Source organism: Sander vitreus, chromosome 11 (assembly GCF_031162955.1).
Source record: "Sander vitreus isolate 19-12246 chromosome 11, sanVit1, whole genome shotgun sequence".
NCBI classification, from domain to species: Eukaryota; Metazoa; Chordata; class Actinopteri; order Perciformes; family Percidae; genus Sander; species Sander vitreus.
Genome location: NC_135865.1, coordinates 24719462 through 24745581, shown reverse-complemented (window position 1 = coordinate 24745581; position 26120 = coordinate 24719462). Strand labels below are relative to the sequence as shown.

At 39.1% G+C, this 26120-nt stretch overlaps 1 protein-coding gene across 5 annotated transcripts; it reads right to left on the bottom strand.

Moving 5' to 3' along the window:
- Positions 1 to 41: 41 nt before the first annotated feature.
- ift88 (intraflagellar transport 88 homolog) lies at positions 42 to 25797 on the bottom strand. Of its 5 annotated transcripts, none has more exons than XM_078262492.1 (26): positions 25614 to 25797; positions 24477 to 24539; positions 24271 to 24330; positions 19559 to 19612; positions 19169 to 19232; positions 18757 to 18826; positions 18368 to 18458; positions 17680 to 17784; positions 16718 to 16820; positions 16138 to 16484; positions 15782 to 15852; positions 15547 to 15633; positions 14557 to 14656; positions 12628 to 12714; positions 10709 to 10895; positions 10005 to 10112; positions 9674 to 9825; positions 9438 to 9553; positions 9122 to 9174; positions 8709 to 8774; positions 8493 to 8599; positions 6066 to 6138; positions 5645 to 5695; positions 4566 to 4616; positions 2166 to 2273; positions 42 to 842 (listed from the first exon to the last, which is right to left on the bottom strand). In XM_078262492.1, the coding sequence occupies exons 1-26, from the start codon at positions 25692 to 25694 to the stop codon at positions 721 to 723; spliced, it is 2577 nt and encodes an 858-aa protein (XP_078118618.1). In that variant the 5' UTR covers positions 25695 to 25797; the 3' UTR covers positions 42 to 720. The 5 variants fall into 5 exon arrangements, with proteins under 5 accessions (XP_078118618.1, XP_078118619.1, XP_078118622.1 ...); XM_078262493.1 differs by having other exon boundaries at positions 5645 to 5692; XM_078262496.1 differs by lacking the exon at positions 5645 to 5695.
- Positions 25798 to 26120: the final 323 nt, after the last annotated feature.

The following is a 26120-nucleotide window of genomic DNA, read 5'->3' as shown; positions in this document are numbered from 1 at the left end:
GCTGAAGATCATTGTGCTCAGAATGAGACTGCTAAACTTAGTTCTTGAATAGATAAAATAGTTTCTTTTTTAATTATTATTAAATAAACACAAACATAAATACATGTTATACTACAAATAAGCATTTTTGGAATAAGTACAAATGTAAAAAGTAACTAAACACGACCTGAAATGGATGCATTACATAAGTTTCTTGTATCCTGTTGATGGATTTTCCAAAGCAGCTCCTAGCTCACACACATGGAAACATATATTGCAGTCAAAAATATTACGACAGCAATATGTTTTTCATTGTTTTGGCTTTGTGCCCCAACACTGGGTTTCAAATGAAAAAAGGTGACAGTGAGGTTAAAATGCACACTTGTGTTTTAGGACGTTCACATTTTGTGAACAGTAAAGAACTTGTTTACTCTTGGGAGGAACAGAATGTCTAAAAGGTCTATAGTTTCTACACAATTCATCGCATATGAATGTAAACACATTTAAATTGAAGTAAAACGTCAACACTTTAACTACATTGTGACTGTATTGCAATAACAGATGTACTGGACCCTTATTGATGCCCATGAAAAATCAAGTCTTTATCCCGTAACATTTATGTTTTTTGAGTGGAGTATAAAATGTTTTAGTTTTGTGGTGAAACTTTGTGCTCTTGCCTTTCAAAAGGTGACAAAAGAGCAAATGTCTCAACAATGCAGCGAAGGCAGAATGTGAAGAAAGCTACTCCGGCAGCAGGTCGTCTCCCAGCTCTTCATCTGCAAAGTCGTCATCCTCCACGCGCCTCTTGGCTCCAGTCTTTGGTCTCTCCATCTGAGGCCCCAGTGGGTCCACGTAGGACGCATCTACACACGAGAGGAACAGAGGTTTACTCGTTATCAAATGTCCTGGGCCCCGTTTTCTGATAACAATCTTAAAAGTTAAAGGGAATTTCTACAAATGCTCTTAAATTTGGAGCACATTTAAATATCTGTAAGCCGTGCTTTATATCAAGAATACCTGAATACTGAACAAATCATTTATATTTGAAATGTTTCAGTATGATAACAAAGACAATGTGCAGTAAACGGTCAACAGCTTTCAACTTGCTGCCTTTTATAAGTCAAGTGAGCTGAGAACTGACCCAAGTGAACTGGGTGCAAGTTTAAAAAGGTTATGATTGATTTACCTATTGCTGGAGGCAGACGTTACTCCTAAACTCACATTAAACCAAAAATGAAATAGTGCTAGTTCCTATAGGTTTCATAACTATACACGTCATGTTGTGATGCATTCTGTTGTGGATGTCATTCTGTTATCATTTCTGTATTAGACCTGCTAAGCTAAGCATGATGCAAACAACACATGCACCATGAATAAAAAGAAATAAGAAGATATAAAACCTGAAAATATACCATCAGGAAAGTGGCATTTGTTGAGTAAAGAGAGGGGAACAGTGATGATCAATAGTAAGTTTGTTTTATTCTATCATTTAAACACCATCACTCATTATACAACAAAGTCACTTAAAGAACACAAGTGTTCATGATAATAGTATAAATGTATACATGAACAAAAACAAAACAAATAATACACATAGATTTTGTTTCCTCTTGTAGGTTCCACAGCTTCTTAAGATGCTGGTCTACTGTAACCTATGAGCTTTAATCTAACGGTAATCTATGATCATTTCTAAGAGCATCTTCAGTTATGATGTTTATAGGAAACATCTCTTAAATTTTAGATTTGTAAAACAGATTTTACAATTATCTTGACCTTAAGAGGCTGTCTATGAAGAATTTCCAGGTAGTAGGTTATCTTTAAGTGCTATGTCAAAGAAATGGATTTGCCTTTTTATGTTTTTTTAAGATGAAATAAATAGAACTGCTGATTGTGTATTGTAGTCTCTTATTTTCACTGTTAAGAAATGTAAAAACTGTTTGTCCTCTTATGGTCAAAGTCTCCTTGTGAGAAATATTGTTGAAGGCAACTTTATATTTTAGTGGCTTTAAATGGCAGCAAAAATACAGACTGCATGAAAACTGATCTCTCATATATAATGTAGGTGGTTGAAGTGTCAGCAAAGCTAAAAAACCAAGGGTTCAAAGATTAAAGAGAGTAGTTGAGATACAGCTTATATCCTGTAATTGTTTACAGAGGGGAAAAGAGAGAAAACATGAGTTTCTCACCTATTTCTTTTGGGCTGCTGGCCTCATAGGGCTCATTGGAACCAGGAAGTGACCTCATCTTGGCGCTCAGCCGCTCTCCCTTAGTGCTGTTGCTGCTGTGGCCGCTGTCTGCACAAAACACACATGCAGACACAAACATACTCAGAACAATTGATCGGATTATGAATGATGCTTTAAAAAGGTCAAATTGGAGTACATTTGCCAATTCTGACAGAAAGGTGTCCCTCAAAGCTGGACCATTTTATGTTTTTTGGCTTGAGACTCCAAAAAATGTGCAGAGGTCAAACAGGGAGTATGCTTGTTTTTCTCACACTCTGAAAAGTCAATATGGTGGAGATGTGAGACAAATACAGTACGTTATGAAATGTGTGTAGCGCATATGTTCCAAATGTGTTAATTTAAACTGAATATTTTGAACACATTTCAATACATCAAATTGAGGTGTTGTAACAGACGTTGAATGTTTCAACTATTGATCCTTTACTTTTATTTCTCTCATACCTTTAGATCCAGACGTCCGATGACTAAAATCCTATGTCCGGTTATATATATATATATATATATATATATATATATATATATATATATACATACATACACACACACACACACACACACACACAGGAGTTATAAACAACCAAGATCTAAAAAGTGTATAAAGACCACAATGCAAGGGGTATCGTGCCATTAACAGGCGACTTCGATCAAATGACACGCTCCGTGTCATTGATTACATTTGACAGCTCAGGTCTTAATTCTCTTAGACAGAGCTAGTACTCTAAGATGTAATGAATATGTTGGAGAATATGTGTCTGTGCTGCCGGCTCAGTCAGATGACAGGCTGACAGAGCGCTCTAGTGAGCTGAAGGACCGACGCGAGCAGCAGCTCACATCTGGCTGCCAGGTAGCCTTGGAAACGACAAGAGCAAAGGCAGAAAGCTGAAAACCAGGAAGGAAAAAAAGAGGCCTGATTTTCTACCCTCTTTCACAGTCCCACTCCCAAACATCTCACACGAGGCCTCACAAACGGCTGGCAAACTGAAACCTCTGCTGGAAAACTGTCTTTTTTTCCCCATTTATTCTTTTACTGGATGGTTTCAGTGGCATTTCTCTTTTAGAATACACAACTGGGAAACACAGAAAAGAGGGATGACATGACAGGTTGGAAGCCAGACTTAAAATTGATCGTGTGTAACGGTTTCCATGATTAAAGTTGCAATGAGTCCGTTTTATGCACCTTCACAGCACGAATGGCCATAATATTTATGTGAGGGAAACGTTGATCAAGCAATCAACTTTCAGGCTTTTGCACTTTCTTGCTCAAACTTATTTGGAAAAAACACTTGAAAAATGCTAAATGCAAGTTAGTTGGACAGAGAGAATAAGAACACAAAAGTTAAGTGATAAAGAACGAAAGAGAAACAAGTTCAAAAACAAATATAAGAACATTTTAGGCACAGGTTGAACCCTGCACCTCTTGCTCTGTGACAGTGGTTTTACCAGTTTCACATCAAAGAATGACAGGTTTGGATGCGTGAGAAAACCAAAAGCCTCGACACACACAAACAAACATAATTTACAGTGCTGAAAATATGCAGACAGAGGGAAAATTCTCAGGTGCACTAGAGGTTTTCTCAAATATCTGAAAGAAGGTTGGGCGATCATTCCATCCTCCCCTGTGAGAGCACTCAGTGCAACCGCTGATCGCAGTCCAACATCACAGCTGCCTGTTAGAAGATTTCTGGACCAGTTCATAGTGTTTTGACTGAAACACTATACTTACTTGGATTCTTGTGCGTTTACTTAAAGATAACTAACCACTCACTTCGGCTCTGTCAATGTACAATGCAAACTTCAAAAATAATTTGCATTAATCTCCTACACAGTACTGTATGATTGTGCACATGCAGTTCTTTTAAAAGACATAATAGAAAGGTTTCGTCACGGGTATACAGCGTTTTTCTATTCTTCTTTTGGAATGTGGCTCCTTAAATGAAGGAATGAATGTGCTACATGAATTGCTTGCGTAAGGGGAAAGCCAACCCAAATGATACAGATTTGGTTAAATGCCAATTTAGTCCCGTTCTTTTCACATTTTTTGACACTATCAATTAATATAAAAACAAATATTTAAGCATTTCTAATGGAAAATGAACAAAAAAAGTAATGTTAATGAATCATAGCACAAAATCTGGCTAAGGAAATTCGGCTCTAGAAAATTTGGCTAATCAGTTGAAAATGAACCTTTTGGCTAACAGTGGAACATTTACAGTGACGTTGATTAACATGCATTGTCCCTGTAAAAAACAAATAACTAAATGACTATCAGACAAATGCAAGAGGTTCATGTTATTGATTATCAAGAGTTTAGCTTTAGTTTGGAGTAATGACCTTACATACCTCTCCCTGAATCCAACAGTGGACTGAGTTGTTTAGACTCAGATTGAGATACTGGGCAGCAAAGAGGAAGCAGAGCAAGAATACAGCCACAAGAGCCAAAGAAACGGAAGAAAACACAAAAAGAAAGAAAGATTTGTTGGACTGAAGATCATTGGACACAAATAGAGATCAAAACAAATGGCAGAAAGAAGCAATTACAGAGAGCTGATAAAAACTCATTTGTTGACATTGTATAACATCTGTTCTCCTACCTGCTTTAACATCCATCTCTGATGTGCCGTAAGAAAGTAAGAAGAGGATTTGGGGTTTAGCTAAACAACTTAAGTGTCATAATAAATATTCAAGAATACAAAGAATTGAATATGTTCAACAAAAGCTACTTTTTAACAGAACCATTTACATATCTGGCAGTAAAAAACAAAATGGAACAGTAAAAGCACACAAGTTTGAGGTTTTCTAATCTAATTTATCAGGACATGGGGGTATAATGGAAGTCTTGGAAGGGTGGAGCAGCAGTCACAATAACAGGTGCATTAAAATATATTAAACTACACGAAAGACGTTAAGCTGCACAAGAGAGAGCAAAGCTGGTCTTTGTTAAACTTTTTGGCAACTCTCTAGTTTGTCTGGATTGCGTTTGAAATCTGCTGATGAGCCAGCTTTCCAGTTCTGGAGCCAGTCTAGAGTATGTGTCTGTATTTGTTGTGGATCTGTAGTGAAGGAGTTCTAAAACTGTGGAAGTTTGTCTGCTCCGGTGTCTGCTGTGGCCTCAAGCTCTCAGTTCATTCAGGGCTCCTAAACAGTCTTATCCTACAAAGAGGTGAGGCTACGTTGTCATTCCACGTGAACAATTTTGTATCCCAAAAGGATGAAGGAATTCAGTCAACCAAGGAGGTCCGTTAATCTGACCCGGTAAGGTGTTTGACCTGTTAGTGACCCATTGGATATTAGATAGGGAGTTACAGCTACAACTCCACAATGGCTCCTTTCACACACTTAAAAATAAATCAGACTTGCAACAGAACATGACTGCAGCCTTCTACTCTAGTCAGGACTCAGTGTGGTGTATAAAGGTATACCCATAATGCTGGCCTTCTTAGGAGAGGTGAGGACAGGTGTGGAGACGCCTGCTGCCCAGCAGCATGTGTGAATGACAGAAGAGAGAAGTGATGACATACATGAACAAAAGACACTAAAAATGAGGATTAGTTGAACTGTATTGTTTTCAAAACTTTGTGTTATGGATGCATTTGAACCTGTACCCAAAAGAATTGAGGTCAGAAACACAGCCCTGTCTTTACCAACAATATATGCACTCATGCTGATGTTAAGGTTACTACGCACTTCTAATTTCAATGAAGTCCGCACTTTTCCCCCGATGTTTAAATTGGAGATTTGGGTTTGTACCGTTAAACGAGTTATTTATACATTGGACTTTCCAAACATTTGCAGAGCTACGCACAGCAGGAACTTTGTATGTTATTGTGACTACTGACTCACCAGCACTCCCGGCGCTGCCCTCTCTGTTTTCTCTCCGACCTCTGGCACTGCCCTCCCGCCCCGACTTCACCCTCTGCAGAAAGAGAGATTGAGGGTGGGCAGAATTGGGGAAATTAAGATTAAATTGAAATTATTCTCAATGTTTCAACTGAAATGCCTCTACCATATACAGTTTTTAACAAGATTATTTTTTTGTGGTGAAAAAAAACAATTTAATGCTATATAAGTGGATTCTGGTAAAAACGCCCAGTCTTTTTTACTTGCCTCTTTCTGTGTCTCATTAACTAATTCAGTCGAAAAATATTTTTGAAACTAAATATATGGGAATTTCCATGGTAAAATAAGACATTTAACATAAACACACATTCTTTTCTGCTAATCATTATCTCATTCACCCTTTCATACACTATGCAGTTACAGTATATTATCAGGATCAGTTGTTGTTCACTCTGGAGATTTTTGGGATTAATAAATCAACCCTCTGGCTCTGTCTGCCTCTCTGTCACTCTGTTGGATAGTTTCTCTGGTTGGATTTAAGAGCAGCTGCTTGTGATTTGACAAAATCATCCTCCTAAACTGTTCCTGGCTCTGGTGGCACACGCAGGGTTCTTGCAGGTTTTAGTAAGTCAAATTTAAGACCTTTTTAAGACATTTTCAGAAAAGATTGAAATTTAAGCATTACCAAAAAAATGGGTACCACTTGTAACCAACAGCGGAAATCGCAGTGATCTAGCCATGTCTTGTTAAAAGTACACTTTCCCCATTTTCCACACGTAGGCCTAGACAAACTCTGAGGAGACGCAGACGTATTTCGCAGGCAGGTATTGCATTTATCACGGGATTTGAAGTTTTATCACCGCGTACGTACCAACACCAATATCCCCCAGAAAGAACTATAACACACTGAACCAACGTTCTGAGGGCAGTGTTCTGCTGGTTTTGTTACAGAGAGTTGCAGAGCTTTTTTTAGACCTGACTAAATGAAATTTAAGACCTCGGATGAAAATCTGGCCGTTTTTAAGACGTTTTAAGGCCTTAAATTTAAAGTTCAGAATTTTAGACTTTAAGACCTCGCGCGAACCCTGCACACGGCTCGGTTACGAATCACGCCTTCTTGAGAACTTGACTGACCCCGGAGACCACAGGCCTGTCATCTACTTTAGGTGTCAACCTTAAATTTGGGAGCCACCATAGATACTTGTTATTGCATTCCTCAAGATAAGGATGCAATGCAGAATTAATTTTGATGATGTGATATTTGGGGATTTTCTTATCTAGCTTTTACTCAGAGCTGAATGAATAAATCATAATCACAAATCAGACAGATGTAATAGAATACTCTTGGAATTACCACTTAAAAAGGGAAAATCCACTGATTTTACACATCAATGTTTGTGTACAGGCTTTGGGGAGTACTACTGCATAATATGTTATATCTGCAAACTATTGCATGCACATGTTTTAAAGGGCATACGTCTTTTTACTCTTTTACTTTTAACTCTTGTTTTAGTACTTTTAATAATTGTTTTGATTATTATTTTTAATTATTCTTTGCACTATTCTTTGTTCAGTGTGATTTTGTTTGTGTACTGCTCCTGTGAGGTGAATTTCCCTCTGGGGATAATCAAAGTATCTATCTCTCTCTATTAATCTTAAAAACTTGACTTGAGACATCTTTGGTTAAGGCTGAAGAATACAAGTTTGAAGATAAAAATAAACCTTAAGGTGCGTTAAAAAGAAGTGAGGCTACCAGACTTCTGCAGCCCAATCCCCATGTCCTGGCTGGCTAAAATCAAACCACTAACCACTTATTTAATTCATTCAGATGTCTCAGGTGACACTGAACGACTCTCCAAACACAACAACTGTTTGAAAATGACCCAACATTCGTGTCAGCCAGGTGTTTAACAGCTGCATAGCATTCTCTTCTGAACACGGTTTGACTAATGGAAAATCTACAGAAGACTAAGCTGTGTTTCATGCATTTCTGGAACTGCAGCGACCACTGACCAATTTTATGGCAAAGGGACACGTGTATGTTTTTAATCAGCGTGTTCTTGTCCGGGAACAGACGACAGGACGCCAAGACATTGGTGAAAAAAAGAAGAAGAAGATTAATGAAAGCTTACGAAAGATCTGTAACATACGACTTCAAAACAAGCGGCGTGGCTGCGTAATGTTATTATGCAGATGTATTACCTTATTTGAATGTTCTATCAATAAACTACGTTGCCTGTATAAGGCTTTTGATGCATTTTGATCCTTACGTGGTAATCCACTGTAAAAGCTTTTATAAACTACCTACAGGGTGAATCACTATCAGGTTGTAGCGACTGGTTATAGAGAACAGCAGACTATAACTTTATTTACACAACAATGCTGCAAATCGCTCTTTTAAAAGCCTATACTTGTTAAACTGAGATTTACCTGTTCTTTGATCTCCTTCATCTTCTCTGCTTTCTTCAGCTTGGTGGCGTAATCTTGGACTTCCTTTAAACCCATGTCCGTACACAGCCTCACCAAGAAACGCAGGCCTGGTCAAACACACAGAGTTTTTTTTTTTTCTTTACAATCTGATCAGTGGATCATCTGAAGTTCGTCAATAGTTCTGTTGAAAATTGTGTAACAAACAGGATGAATTACATTCCACATTTTCTGGAAACTTGCGGTGAATGTCTTTATACGTTTCCAGAGCCTTCTGGTAGTTTCCTGTTCAGAAAAAAAGAAAAGGATCTATGTTTACAACTTTAACACAGCGCATTGCTAGTTCAGTCAGGCACCCTGAGTCAATGTTTCTGAAACTGTTAAGTGAAACAGCTGTTACTTTTCCCCACATTTACCTCCTCACAGTCAGTGAAGATACAACAAAACTTTACTAGATTAAAAGAATAAATCTTTATCAAATAAATGACCAAGCACTCATCGTGTGGATGATAAAGTTTAGGAATTCCAATGTGGAGTGAATCTACTTTTCTGTGATATGGTTTTGACAGAGAATAGGCGGAAACATGCTATGTTATTATGCCAGTAAAGGTAAAGAAAAGAATCATTCTCACCACTTCTTCTGTAGCAGCTTGCCACCATTAACTGCCACTTCACCTGGGTTGGTCTGAGAAACACAGCAGAAAGATATTCAGTCAGTTTTAACACAACCGTTTTTTTAAGAAGAGATTGGACAAAAAAAGTCAATTCTGAATTTAGAAGACAAACAAAACCAAATGATCTGTCTGTTTGTTCAAGACAAAAATTACTTCCAGATGAGAACAAGCTTCATGTTTTTGTTTTTTTTGGGGTTTTTTTTACACAGAACTATTTGGTTTGTTACTTGTCATTCTTTTACCTTCTACATTACTTTAACTTGTGGTTACTTACTGTATGAGTGTGGCTCTTTCAAAGTACTGAATGGCTTTCTCACAGAACTGTGTCTCGATGTAGTAAGCCCCAAGCCACTCGATCACATCAATGTTGGAGGGGAAGTACCTGAAGGACTGGACAGCAACACAACCCAAACAACATCAGAGCACTTATAGGTAACCAATGCTGAAATGTTACATGAATCAATACATTGTTAAATTAAATCCTCAGCAACACATTAAATGATCTCATACCTCATAGTAGTACTGGAAAGCCTGGGATTTGTCCCCCTCGCCATCATAGAGCTCCCCCAGTTTGGCCAGTGCCTGGGGGTCGGTGTGAGTTACACTCAAGACCTGTATCAACCACTCGATTGCCTGTTGGGGATCTTCCAGAAGCTCATATATGAAGCCAATGAGTCAAAGACCAACATATGATCACATGGGAATGGACAGAGACACAGGTTTGAATCCATAAATGAACACCTTCCCAAAAACATCTACTGATTTACAATTGTTTGAAGCAGTTACAGACAAACATTCACAAACACATTTAACAAATTACACTTCTTATCAGTAGGATACAGATTGGCCAGCTGGTACATGACTTGGGCACTGTTCCGTAGAATGGCATGGAGCTTCAGGAAGCAGTCCAGAGCCTCCTCGAGACGATTCAGTTTCTTATAAGTTAGACCTGGTACAAGTGGATAGGGGCCAAAAACTGTCAAACTTAAAGCAACAAGAGAACTTTTCCCGCTTCAGTCCCCCTACAGGTTGGAAGCGGAATTGTCCATTACATTACACTACAGATCCGCTACCCGATCTGGCAAACTTGAATAATGTAATGTAATGAACAATTCTGCTTCCAACCTGTAGGGGGACCGAAGCGGGAAAAGTTCTCTAGTGTTGCTTTAATTGACTTACGACACTATAACAAGTTTACAACCTACAGATATTCCCCTAAAAAAAGGTGACACATGAAGTCCTTACAGTGTACTTTAAATACAGTAAGTGGACATTTTTAATGTCAAATGCTTTTCAAAACTGGTCATGAGCCCACCTATGATGGATGAATCATACTGGAAAACAGAGATTACATTTTTTTTTTACATTTAGATTCCCAGCTATTGAAGGTGACAACAAGAAACTTATGGCTTTTAGAGTAATGTTTTTTTATTGTTATACTCCTGTTTAGCACTGCTGAACTTGGACCACCTTTAACCCTAACTATACCATAAATTGACCTCTGCATTATCTACCACTGCACTGCATCATGGAAATGGATGTTACCCAGGTTGTAGAGGGCCTCAGTGCAGGAAGAATCATTCCTCAGTGCTTCTTTGTAGAACTCTGCAGCCTTTTCATAGTCTTGCTTGACGAACACAGTGTTGCCTTTGTTGATAAGTGCTGCCGGGTTGTAGCGGTCAGCGGTCATGGCAAGGTCTGCGTATCGGTCAGCCTGGTCATAGTCCTTCTCCTGTAACAGGTGCAAAATCAGAGGGGAATAATCTACTGGCAGCATACAGGTGCTGGTCGTATAATTAGAATATCATGAAAAAGTTGATTTATTTTAGTAATTCCATTCAAAAAGTGAAATGTGTATATTATATTCATTCATCACACACAGAGTGATATATTTCAAATGTTCATTTCTTTTAATTGTGATGATAACTGACAACTAATGAAAATCCCAAATTCAGTATCTCAGAAAATTAGAATATTACTTAGGACCAATACAAAAAAGGATTTTTAGAAATGTTGGCCAACTGAAAAGTATGAACATGAAAAGTATGAGCATGTACAGCACTCAATACTTGTTGGGGCTCCTTTTGCCTGAATTACTGCAGCAATGCGGCGTAGCATGGATCGATCAGTCTGTGGCACTGCTCAGGTGTTATGAGAGCCCAGGTTGCTCTGATAGTGGCCTTCAGCTCTTCTGCATTGTTGGGTCTGGCGTATCACATCTTCCTCTTCACAATACCCCCTAGATTTTCTATAGGGTTAAGGTCAGGCGAGTTTGCTGGCCAATTAAGAACAGGGATACCATGGTCCTTAAACCAGGTACTGGTAGCTTTGGCACTGTGTGCAGGTGCCAAGTCCTGTTGGAAAATGAAATCTGCCTCTCCATAAAGTTGGTCAGCAGCAGGAACCATGAAGTGCTCTAAAACTTCCTGGTAGACGGCTGCGTTGACCCTGGACCCCAAAACCATCACTGACTGTGGAAACTTTACACTGGACTTCAAGCAACGTGGATTCTGTGCCTCTCCTCTCTTCCTCTAGACTCTGGGACCTTGATTTCCAAAGGAAATGCAAAATTTACTTTCATCAGAGAACATAACTTTGGACCACTCAGCAGCAGTCCAGTCCTTTTTGTCTTTAGCCCAGGCGAGACGCTTCTGACGCTGTGTCTTGTTCAAGAGTGGCTTGACACAAGGAATGCGACAGCTGAAACCCATGTCTTGCATACGTCTGTGCGTGGTGGTTCTTGAAGCACTGACTCCAGCTGCAGTCCACTCTTTGTGAATCTCCCCCACATTTTTGAATGGGTTTTGTTTCACAATCCTCTCCAGGGTGCGGTTATCCCTATTGCTTGTGCACTTTTTTCTACCACATCTTTTCCTTCCCTTCGCCTCTCTATTAATGTGCTTGGACACAGAGCTCTGTGAACAGCCAGCCTCTTTAGCAATGACCTTTTGTGTCTTGCCCTCCTTGTGCAAGGTGTCAATGGTCGTCTTTTGGACAGCTGTCAAGTCAGCAGTCTTCCCCATGATTGTGTAGCCTACAGAACTAGACTGAGAGACCATTTAAAGGCCTTTGCTGGTGTTTTGAGTTAATTAGCTGATTAGAGTGTGGCACCAGGTGTCTTCAATATTGAACCTTGTCACAATATTCTAATTTTCTGAGATACTGAATTTGGGGTTTTCATTAGTTGTCAGTCCTAATCATCAAAAGTAAAAGAAATAAACACTTGAAATATATCAGTCTGTGTGGAATTAAAGTATACATTATACAAGTTTCACTTTTTGAATGGAATTACTGAAATAAATCAACTTTTTCATGATATTCTAATTATATGACCAGCACCTGTATACTTGTCAGCAAACATCCACTGTTCTGAAGTGTCTCTGAGCACTTAAACAATATAAATATAATGTCATTATATGTTTGTTATCAGAGAGCCTTTTGATTCGTCAAAGAGATAATCTTACCAGGAAGTAGAGGAAAGAGAGGTTGGTGGCAGCAGCACTCTTCACTCTGCTGTCCTTCTTCTCAAATGTCTTTAGAGTCTCCACTGCCTGATAACGCATAATAAAAAGCTGTCAGGGTAAATGTTATACAATACTGCATAACTTTAGTAAAAGCCGATTTCTCCACCTACAAACATAAAAGATCACATATTGATGTGATCTGAAGCTTCTGCTTATATTTAGGATTTATGCTGAGCCATCGCACCTTCTATAAATACTCTTTATATAAGAAAATATCAGAATATATATTAAATGTGTAGTTGTATGTCTATTTTAGAAGACTACGGTATATAAAGGAGACCAGTAAAGGAACCACCATAAACCACAAAGTAAATACAAACATTATTATTTAAAGAATCATTGCAGAATGCAACTATCTGATTTTTGTAGTAATGAGTCATGATTGTTTTCCTCAGACATGTAATTTTTGAAATAAAACTCTTTACCACATTTACTTGGTTGTTATGCCACTTATGTACATTATGTACTGGGGATATAATCCAACAGTATTAGGGTGTAAAGGTTTTGACAAACCACCAGCTAGGCTACAGCTGCACTGAGGCTGCAGGTTACACCACCATCACCACTGCCTATCAAGAGTATAAAAGCACCACAAACATGCATCAGATGTATATGGAGCTCCAAAGTGTTCAATATTAAATAAATAATTATGAAATAATCACACGAATAATTTGGGGAAAATATATAACACAATCATTTGTAAAATAATTAACTTATTATAAAATGTTATTTAGTTAAATCTGTTATTATAATAATGTTTTAATACATTTATATTTTACGTCAGTTATTATGCAAATGATGAATGAGTTGAGTTAGTCTTCAATTATTTCACAAATTAGTTATATTTATATGTTTTACACACTGTATTTATATGATTATGTTTCCTTTTTGAATTACTTAATATTGAAAATGTTGGGGTTCCATAAATATAAAGCCTGTCAGTGCAAGAAAGTTAGATACTGCAGTTCAATATAATTAAAAAAAACTTTGCGCTTCTGGCAAAGATGCAGTTCCTTGGGTGCTAAGTTAGAGAAGGAACCATTATAATTTCTGTTCTGCACCCATATTTTCCTAACTGGTCTGTGGGTTTTAAACCAATAATTGCTTCTCCAACTTCTCTTGGCAGTGCCATTATTTGGAAAAAGCTTCTTACATAGTAACATGTCAAGGAAAAAAAAAAAACACTATCTAAACGTGAACATGGAAACAGAAGGCACACATACCTCAACCTTAGGCATGCAGATGGGAAGGAAACAAGACAAAAAGCAAGAGAGAATGGAGGGCAATGAGAAGGGGAAAATCTGAGTCTGATGCTGTACATTCCTGAAACAGCATTAGCAGGAGAAAACTGACATATTTAAACAACGCTGGCCAATAACTGCATGGAAACAAATTGTTCTTAAAAAAAAAAAAAAAAAAGATGGAAAAATAGATGGAAAAAAAAGAAAAGAAAAAAGGGAAATACCACTAATTTTACCATTTCATAAATGTAACTGCTACTCCCGAAAATTTTTAGCTTTAATGAGAGGACCTTTTTTCCAGGTTTAGCATTTGTAACACAATTATACAACAGTGACAATACAATCTACAACAAATATTTTCTGTTTCTGCAAAGTCAGTCTCTAACATTACTGGCTTATACTTTTGCAATTATATTATATACTGAGATTTTAGGTTGAAGCAGTCACATGAAATGTTTGGTTTAAACATCTGGCTTTAAATTGGAAGGATTCGGCATATTCTTAATTATCCAATCTTTAACAAGGTGGCAAATATTAGCATGGTACTGTGGTGATAACCACAGACTAAAGGAGTGAGATGCCTAAATTGAGTGGTCTTGCCCTTTATACTGTTAAGACAAAAAGTCACCTGGTTGAAGTCCTTCTGTCGGAGGTAGGTGATAGCTTTGTTTATCTCTAGATCGTTGGCAAGCTCAACATACTGAGAATTCTTCACCATGTCCACACACCTAAAAAGAAACCAACCATATATGCACAGTATAATACTTTATGCATCATATCACATCAATTGATTCTTGCTGCAAATAGCATGTATAATTATTTGTTTAAACTCAATTTGACCAATAAGCCAGGCACATGAAAGCTGCTGTATAGACTGCATTTTGATTTTGGTGATTTTACTCAGACTACTAAAACAAAATACATTATAATGCATACAATTCTCTTAAGCGATGATAAAACTTACTACACTCGTTTAAAAAATAAAATAACATGGGTGTGAAGAAGAAGGGGGAAGCAGGAGAGGATGGGAAGGTTATAGCCAACCTTTTACATATTCACTACAGGAGCAGGAGGCACCTGAAACCTGCTCAATGAAAACATATCAACACTAATTGTCCTCGTTTCTGTCACAGTCTCAGCATCGGCAGTTTCAGAGGGGGGCAAATCTGCCGTTTTTGCTCTGAGATTTGAGGCTTCATCTGAAAAAACGCTATCTGCTGCCTCTTTAAAGTGGCAGGAAATGGTGCAAAAGAACTCAAAAAACTAGTGACCAACACTTATCATTGTTTTCATATTTTCCTTTAGAGTGACCTAGCTGGGTTAGAAATCCAGGAAGATTTGAAATCTGATTACGGAAATCAAGGGAAAACACTTCAAAACATCAAATGACACTCCCCAGCAGTTCAGCAGAAATACTCATTTTATTGAGTATGTTGTCAGCTATCTCTTATTATATCTGCTTATCAGTTACCACCTTGAAAATCATGTTTTTGTCTTTCTGAGTCCTTCAAAAGGACTGTAATGGAGCTGGAGTCCACTTGCACATTGTATGCCCTCTAGTGTTAAAATGAAAAGACAAAACCAATAACAGTATCACATCTTACAAACAGTAACAAACCAGTCAAATCCAGTAGCAAAAGATGTCTCAATGGCCGGAGCGATGAGTTTGGCAGCGGTCATGATGTACTTCTCAGCCAGGACTTTTCTATGTACAATATATGGGGAGAAAACGGGGCATGGGTTCACGTACAAAACCCAATTATTAAAACAGTATGCATTGTATTCAAAATGCAGTGTGCTTGGTGTTTTAGCTGGAAAGAAGAAAAGTGTGTGTTTGTGTGACATTATCCTACAGATCTCTTTCCATCTGGTGAAGTTTGTCGTTCTTAATGGCCTCGATGACCATACTTGAGTCTGTGTCATCCTGAGAGAAATAACAGGACAAGGTTTGTTCAAACATTGAATAATAGCAAATGAGAATGTATAGACATATCTGATAACTATGTGTTCTTAGTTATGTTGTTGTTTACGTACTACAAGACTATTGTACTTCAATAATTTAAAACAGTTGCCAATTGTTTAAACACACAATAGTGATTTCATCTACATCCAGGTAAACACACACACACACACACACACACACACACACACACACACACACACACACACACACACACACACACACACACACACACACACACAAACTCACATTAGATGGGATGTACTTGTCATCATCATCGATGCCCAGAGGAACAGAGATGAGCTTCTGAAAGGCCTTTTTCATCCTCTCCCTGTCACCGATTGCATAGTAGCACAGGATAAGGTTGAAGCCGGTCTTGATGTTGGGACTCTCACTCATGATGTGCTCGAAAGATGTTATGGCGTCTGAGTATTGGCCCATGCGAACAAAGACCACGCCAATGTTCTGCATGATCTTGATCCTCATTTCCTTGTGAGCGTTGGAGATCTGATCCAGTGCCATTCGGTAGAACTTGATGGCTTTGGGGTAGTTCTTCTGTTTGACGTAGATGTTGGCCATGTTGACTTTTAGGCGGCCTAGAAGAGCAGCACAGATGTAGTTTGAGGGAAAACCACAGAAAATACATTTTTACCATGATAATTTGTACTTCAATGCTGCAATACCAGACCAGAGTCACAGTAACAAATATCCTCTTTTTTTACAGTCATATTAAAAAGACTGGATTTTCTGTCCTCCCTGCGTAATTGGTGGATTCACTTGGGCAGCCATAGTTTAAACACATCTGTAAGAAGCTCAGTGGTCTGCTTACCTGCGTTACTGAACATCTTGTTCTTAACAATGACCTGGTAGCTGTTTAGGGCCTCTGGGTACATTTCATTGTTCGCATACTGGTTGGCAAGGTTGAGCAAAACCTGGTAATGACAGAAATAATCAATATTTCTAAATCAAATAATACCAAAACAGAAAATGAAGTCAGGAACTGATTCACAGAAGCTAACATTAAATTGAATTTGTTTTCTGTGAGCTGTGCCCACATAGCTGAGTGGTTAGGTCCACTGCCTCTAAAGCCTAACATGTGCTATGGATCAAATCCTGCCAGTTACTTCCTTAACTGTGTCTCCCTCTCCCTCTGAAATAAATAGGATTCTAACATATAAAGCATATGTCATTTACAACCCAGAGCACATTTAAGTGGTGATTATTCCAGTTGGCAATTGGCAAAACTTAAAATTTGACATTACAACTAGATATTTCAGCACTACAATGGAGTTTAATAGCAAGAAAAGTTTGATTCTCACAGAATCGAACAGTAACAACTTCTCTCTAGCGCCAACAAATACACCAGAATGCAATGCAGCCATTGTGCAAGAGAAGTGACATTTTATATAAGAAGTGCTCTCTCTTATTTGTACTTAGCCACCACACTCTGGAAAATGTAGGAAATCACTAGTAGTAGTAGTAGTAGTAGTAGTAGGTGGATGGATTCGCCAAATAAGTAAGAATGAAGACTACTTGACACCAATTATCTCCTCAAACACAGTTGATTGTATCACAGATAATAAATAAGAATGTAAAAAAAAAAAAATAAACACACAACAACAACAACAACAACAGGTATTTATTCTTTAATTAATGATAGTAATAAAACCCAGGCTTAAAGAGTGGATTTCAAGAAGGTGGTACTTGTCATTCAGAGTATAGGAAGTAAGTGCTCAATCATTTCATTTACAGACACTGGAACAATGTTTCATATACAGCAGCATTACTTACAGAGTAGGTGAGGTCTAAATTGATGTGGTCCGCATTGCCAGATTGTTCCCTCTGTCTCACCAGTGCTCTCTCCTTCCTCCCTGCCTCTTTGGCCTTTTCAAGGGCCTGTAAAAACACATCAGTAACAGTACATACAGTAAAGAGACATGACCACACAAAGACACAAATTCACATACACAGGTCAGCAATAGTGACACCAACACCCATGTAGAAAATAAACAATACAACAAGCCCCGTACAGTAAAATGTGTCCTGATGAATATAGTTCATCTGCCAAGTCACTTTTTGAGAAAGCATTTTAAATGCTTCAGTTATAATAGTTTTCTGTTGCACTTCACAATGAACTACAAACTCAATCTGTTGTCTAGTTCAGTATGTTATACTATATGCTTTTTAACGCACTGAAAATAGGGTAGGGTAATAAACTTTAGGTATTTTAGCCAACCGCTTTTTTTTTAGGTTTAACAACTACTGGCAAGTGAACCAAAAGCTTTGTTACAGGGTTAAATTTGGTAGAAAATGTAAGGCGCCTCTGATGATACACTTTAACCCGATACTCAGTCCAATGTGTTGGAGTACCGAGATCACACGATGAAAAATGAATCACTGTCTCACTTGGAGGTCCTTCTCTCCAAATAGCCATTTTTTAAAATACTAAACAGTATGTTAAAGAATGACAGAATCTGACCAGTTGTAAGGCTCCAGTGCTCTGTGCCATGCAGCTCTCTTCTATCAGGTCATTCACTTTTTTCTCCAGAATCTTAATCTTCTCCTCAGGTCTGCAAGAACACAGACACAGCAATACAATGTGTGATAATGTTGCTTGAAAGCACATGTCTTTCTCCACCAGCTTAACAAAAAAACTGCTCTTTAGAGACAGATACAGAGACACACAATTACAGTACATACGCTATTATGACAAAATATGCATCTTTAGATCCTAATTCTAATAGATGCAATAAAGCACCTATAAATACCTTTATACAGGTCTTTTCGTCACACTGCTAAGGGGAAAACACTAACCTGGATAATGCAGGGATAATCTTCAACAAAACAGTTTAAAGAGTGACAACTCACGTGTCCTCATTCTTTGCTTCAAGTGAAGGTGCAGGGCCTTTGGACTGGCCCAGAGGGTCAAAGGTCGAGCCTGAAAATACAAATAATACACATAGTATTATGCATACTATCAGTCTGTTCTTATACATACACATACAGGTACTATTTATATTTATACTAATAAAAATGGCTTTGCTTTTTGAAGAGTAGAACCAATAAAAAAGTTAAATAACCTTTCTGCTTCCTGCTGCTATGCCATGCTGGCATTGTCCCTCACTACAACTGTATTGTATTACTGAAGAATAACTTGCACAATGCAGAAAGAGTGAAAATGAGCAGCCACAGAATCACAAGCTAAACACTAATCACATGGTAATCCAAATTAACACATATGTAGCGAGATCATTTCTTTTTGGGACTCCCTTAAACTCACCACGTGTCAGGGAGGAAGTGTAACCTGCTGCTCTCACAGCAGTCATTGGTCGGGCTGCTCCATCCTGTCACATTTGACAACAGGAAAAAAATAACACAACATAGTGATAGCTTGCCTAACGCGCTTTATTTTCACCATTTTCTTTACAAAAACAGAGCTATTATTAATGTTGAGCAGTATATGAGGTTGTTTTTTTAGCTCTCCGTAAACTTACATGATATTGGCCAATTGGGAACATACAAGCGTGTAGAAAATCTACAACAAAACCTATATTGATCAAACTAAAATCCCTACAAATTTAGCATTGAGTAAGTAAGATCTGTCAACTATTATATAATAAATAACTATGCAAGATCTTAAATGCACACTTGATTGGCCAATCCTGCTCACCTGCACAGCTCCAGTCATGGGTCTGCCCATTGAAGAGGGCAGAGGGATCCGAGCCTTCATGAAACAATAAGTATAAAATAGGTGAGAATAATTTAGGCATGTTAACCTGACAATATCATTTATAATGCAAATATGAAACAAAAACATGTTCATTATTAAAAGTATAGATTTAAAGTGCTCTTTATAGTTATCTTGGTTATTGTAAGTGTAAGTTTCTTTAGCCTGTAATTTATTTTCATGTAGATCACGATGAAATCATCATCATTGTCTTCAGCTGCACAATGTCACACCTACTGTACATACCGGTGAATTAATCTGTACGACGATGCGCTTACATGATATATTGTTTAATTTGTGTCATTTTTTACAAAGCGGTATATTCTTGGGTTTTCTCCGGGCAAATATTTGGCAGTCCAATCAGCGAAGCCATTCAGTCCGTTGTGAATATCCAGAAGTTAAAGTCCGAGCAAGAACAATCTTTGCTGAATTGTGTTGGTGGCCATGGGGTTTGGGTAAAGTTTGATTTTCCAGCTCGCTCCGTTAGTAGTGAAGGAGTTGGCTAAGGCTAACGCTAGCGATGCTAATGCTAAATATAAGCCGATAGTTGTCGGTCTCCCCTCTTGTTGCACATGCGCATGACATACGTCACGACCAAATGTTAGCGATTGGTTATGGCAGATCCAGAGTAGCTCTGGGCAGATCCAATAGTTTTAAACTTCAACAGAGTACCCGCCTTCAAGGAAGTTAACACTTGTCAATGGAGAGTGGCCAGACTCTATGTAAAAATGAAATGTACGAGAGTCTGGTAGGACCAGGCTAGGCTACCGTAGCTGTAATATGTACTTTGAACTGTGTAAAAAAGGCCATGCCATGTAAATGCATTCCCATTATGTTTCCACTGTGCCTGATCACGTGCTCTGCATGTGCACTCTGTGTGCCTACACTGACAACGCCCCCTGAACGCAGCTGCGAGTGAGAAGCACAGACATCAGCTGGATTTGAGTTTAGTCTGCGGCGATTGTTGATGGACAGTTTCTTTCTAGTGTGTGCGTCCATGGAAATGTAAGTTTAATTGTTGCATTAGGTAACACACAGTAAGTGTTTATTAGCCGTGAATGTATTTAGGTTTCTGTTAGCTTACAACCGGATTCAGAGCTAGCTGCTAGCTTGTAATAGTCTGTTTAACTGTGTTTTACATTCTCATAGCTATTATATGCTGTGCACTGAATATTTCGGTTGTTTATTCTGTTTAAATGCTTGTTATAATTCTTATGACTGTCATTTATATAGGTTACAATCTTTAATTGATAGCTCATTGCATTCTAGTTATTATTGTTAGCCATTAACATTGCTTTGCGCATTCTATTCATAGATGGTTATGTTTAGCTTAGGTTTGTCTTTGCTATTGGTCTGTAATTATCCTTTCTAAACAGTCTGTATTGCTGTGCTTTGTTGTTACAGAACCACACACACACACAGAAAGACAAGCCTATTTGTTTATATAAACCATCTAAACCGCAACCCTGGACTCTGCATCTCCTTTTTCCCCACACTCTCACCTGAACATTGGAGCAGTGTCCTGACCCGACACCCTGACTCTTCAGTGTCAGTCCTTTAGCAGCTATGGTCCTCATAGAGGCGCTACATCCAGTACACCTGATGTTAGGTATCGTTCTTTGCCTAATGATGCCTATCGTCGGCCTGATGACAAGGTCCACCCACTTCCTGATGATACTTATCATCGCTATGACAACAGCCACATTTACCCTGCTGAGTCATATCGACAGCCTAGTCTGCGAGCCCATCGTAATGACTGTTACTATCGGGAAGGTGGCAGAAAGCATCCTTTAGATCGGAGAGGCTATCCCGAGGATCGCTATCGTTCTGCTAATGGCTATGACATCTATTATGGCCCTGATGTTCAGTACCAGCATTGGAATGACCGTTACCCAGATGATCTCCGTAGATATTATGACCACCTGTACCCAGCGAAGCGGCCTCAGGCTCAACCCCCCTTCGGCAGACACCCACCTGTGGAGACATATAGCCGACCTAAGCCGACAATCCCTGACTTCAAACACGAGGACCCATGTGAGTTTGCAAGATTAAAGCTCAGGCTAGACAACATCCTCCCACCTGATGCTTCAGAGCAATTTAAGTTCCAGATACTGACTGACCACCTGAAGTGTGAAGAAGCACTGCTAATTGATGATTCATACAGTAACGGCCTGTTCCCATTGAGTGATACCATGAGAGCACTCACTGAAATGTACGGTCAACCTCAACAGCTGGCCTTGAAGCGAATCTCTAATTTGATGGATGGACCCAATATCAAGAGTGGTGACATTAAAGCCTTCAAGTCATTTGCCCTACAAGTCCGTGCATTAGTGGGCATGTTGCACCAGTAGGGAGGCCAGAGCTGGACAGAGTTGAGATGTGGCTCACACGTATCTCGCCTCTTAGCTAAGTTGCCACACAACCTAAGAGCCAACTTCCAGAGATTTGTGAACCTCATCCGAATTCAATCCCAACACTGCTTGACCTAGCTGATTGGCCTGAATATGAGGTTTGTGTACAGGTGGATGGCGGTCAGTACTGTTGCAATTCAGGTCAAGAGAAGCAAGCTCCACGCCGAGACAGGCGCACAGAGTACAAGTCCCAGAAGACTACTACTATTCTCCATGAGGAGCAGGAGAGACCAGAGAAAGCTACAACTGTGATCGGAGAGGCTATCCCGAGGATCGCTATCGTTCTGCTAATGGCTATGACATCTATTATGGCCCTGATGTTCAGTACCAGCATTGGAATGACCGTTACCCAGATGATCTCCGTAGATATTATGACCACCTGTACCCAGCGAAGCGGCCTCAGGCTCAACCCCCCCCTTCGGCAGACACCCACCTGTGGAGACATATAGCCGACCTAAGCCGACAATCCCTGACTTCAAACACGAGGACCCATGTGAGTTTGCAAGATTAAAGCTCAGGCTAGACAACATCCTCCCACCTGATGCTTCAGAGCAATTTAAGTTCCAGATACTGACTGACCACCTGAAGTGTGAAGAAGCACTGCTAATTGATGATTCATACAGTAACGGCCTGTTCCCATTGAGTGATACCATGAGAGCACTCACTGAAATGTACGGTCAACCTCAACAGCTGGCCTTGAAGCGAATCTCTAATTTGATGGATGGACCCAATATCAAGAGTGGTGACATTAAAGCCTTCAAGTCATTTGCCCTACAAGTCCGTGCATTAGTGGGCATGTTGCACCAGTAGGGAGGCCAGAGCTGGACAGAGTTGAGATGTGGCTCACACGTATCTCGCCTCTTAGCTAAGTTGCCACACAACCTAAGAGCCAGAGAACCAGAAAAAGCGGCGACCTACTCCAAGGAGATTCACAAGTTGCTTGATGCTGGCTATGTCACACTCATGTCACCGACAGAGGCTAAAAGGAGCAGCCACTCGTGGTTCATCCCGCACCACATGGTGCACCACAACGGGAAGGACAGGATAGCCTTTAATTGCTCCTTCACATACAAGGGCCAGAACCTGAATGACCACCTCCTGCCGGGCCCCACATTGGGAGCTAGCCTTTTGGGAGTTCTACTTCGATTCAGGGAACATCCAATAGCCATCAGCAGTGATGTTAAAGGGATGTTCCACCAGGTCCATCTGCTAGAAGAAGACAGACCATTCCTACGTTTCCTGTGGCGCGACATGAAGGTAGATGAAGAATCGAAGGTCTACGAGTGGCAGGTGCTTCCTTTCGGAACAACATGCAGCCCCTGTTGTGCTATCTTTGCAGTCCAAGCTCATGTCCAGAGACACACTGAGCCAGGAGAACATGCCCGTCTGTCAATAGAATGCTGTTTTTATGTTGACAACTGTTTACAGAGTCTTCCCTCCAAGAGCAAGCTAAGAAGTTGGTCAACAGACTGCATTCCCTCCTCATGGCGGGTGGGTTTGAACTGCGGCAATGGGCTAGCAATGTGCCCACTAGGGTTGCGTGGTATCCAAATTTTGATACCGTTAAACCTCCTCCCTATTTTACCGCGCATACGGTATTACCATGACTAATTAAAAATTATGACATCAGGCTCAGACGGCGTCACCAAACTGTTGTGCACCGTTCAGAAACTGAATACCAAACACTAATACTGAAACAATAATAACATAACAACAACTTACAAAAAATTACTTTCTCCTCCACACTGTCACGTGATGACAACCACACATAATTACATAAATTATATTTTGTGGAGTGAAAGCGGGGCAGATGTGTGCTGGGGGGGCAGCAGCGCATGGGTATTCGTAGATGGCTATGTTTAGCTTAGGTTTGTCTTTGCTATTGGTCTGTAATTATCCTTTCTAAACAGTCTGTATTGCTGTGCTTTGTTGTTACAGAACCACACACACACACACACACACACACACAGAAAGACAAGCCTATTTGTTTATATAAACCATCTAAACCGTAACCCTGGACTCTGCATCTCCTTTCTCCCCACACTCTCACCTGAACATTGGAGCAGTGTCCTGACCCGACACCCTGAAGCGATTGCTGCCACACCTATTAACCCATATTTACACATTCTATCATACAAACTGCATGGTGCGAGAGAGTTGATTGCGATATATGATCTTAACGCTAGATTGGAGAAATTCCTACACATTGGACCTTTAAAAGAAATTCCATGTCATTGTACTTACTCCAAAGGAAGAAGCTAAAGGTCGAGCGCCAATGGCAGTGCCAGGAAATTTGGCAGTCATCTAGATAATTCAAAACATGACATTTTAGTACAATTAGGACATAATTTATCCTCCTCAGTGAGACAGACAGACAGACACACAGCTGAGATTTATATTTGTATTATTAATCTAAATCTGCAAAGTAACTAGTAATAGTAGGTACTCACCGGAGGTCTTCTTCCATGACTTGTCCTCACTGCTTGCTGGAAGCCCACATCGTTTTCCAACTCCTTGAAATTGTTAAATAATTAGTTTTTATTCTTTACAAATCCCTTGTCCAATACAAAAGTAGATAATAATTTGCTATGAAGTAGATCGCAAATTAATAATTTAATTTTCAATCAATTAATCATGTAATTCCATAGATTGTGGTGGCACCTGGATCATGGCTGCTGCCTGCCCAACACCCATTGCTGCTGCTGCTACTACTACTACTACTACTACTACTACTACTACTATTATTATTATTATTATTATTATTATTATTATTATAATAAGTCATAGGGCTGTGTGATATGGAGCAAATCAGATATCACGATATTCTTGACCAAATACCTCGATATCGATATTATGGCGATATTCTAGGGTTGACAATTGGTGCTTTAACAAAATATCTTCACACTTAGATTTTAGATAAATAATCATCAGTAATGTGGACATAATGTCTAAGTGGGGAAAAGGCAAATAATACAAAAAAAGAATAATAAAACAGCTAGAACAGTCTGGTAAGTTCAGAAAAGTACATTACTTTACTGTAACGCAGCCTTTAAAACCAGGAAAGACAACACTTATGTCATATCACGATATTATGATATCCAAAATCTAAGACGATATCTAGTCTCATATCACGATATCGATATATATTGCCCAGCCCTATTTAAGTCATAGTTCTATTATCTTAACTGTTGTTATTATTACTGTTCATCCTGTTATTCCATTATACCAAATGCGATAATTATTATTAGTTCAATTTCTTTTATTATTATAGTTAGCTAGCTAGTTATGTGCATCACTCGCTCTATCACCAAATGCATGCTCTTTGGGGGATTGCTCTGTAAATGTGTGGTCTAGACCTAACGTTCCTCTATCTGGAAAGTGTCCTGAAATAACTTCTGTTATGATTTGCCACTATAAATGCAATTAAATTGAAATAATGTTGTAATTCTCCACCTATACAACTCCTATCCTATGTAGCATTAATTGTATCATTGTGAGCTGTACAATTGATTGCAAACGGCTTTGAACTAAACTGCCAACTTCAGAGCTTACGTTAGCTAAAATAGCATAACTAGTCGGTAACTCACCTCGGAGTCAAACGTTGGATTATAGTCGTTGTAACCCGAATAAAGATCCTCCTCCTCCCCAGCCAGATGCACATGTTCCATTTTTCTTTCTCCAGTGAAGTGGTGTAACGAAACGCTCCTAAATAGCTACAGAAAACAAACGCGAGATGACAACGAAGATAGTTTGTTGTCGATTTTCGGTTTCAATCCCACAATTCAACGCGGCGTGGGTGGGACAGTTTCGTTTCTCAAACCTTTGATTGGTTAGTTTCACGTCAATCATCTATTGGCCTTAACATAATTGGCCGAAGCTGAGTTCGTCCGTTGCTAGGATACACGTGTAAACTACCAACTCGTTTCCAGGTCAGTTTAATCGGTTCGTCTGAAATATTATAACTATAACATATAATAAACAATATGAGTTAATTCATGGCGGATATGTGGTTTATTGTTTCTTTTTGACGGAGAAAATGGAGTACATTGCACTCTTTTGGGGCTATTTGGTCCTTCTAGGTTACCGTACCAGCG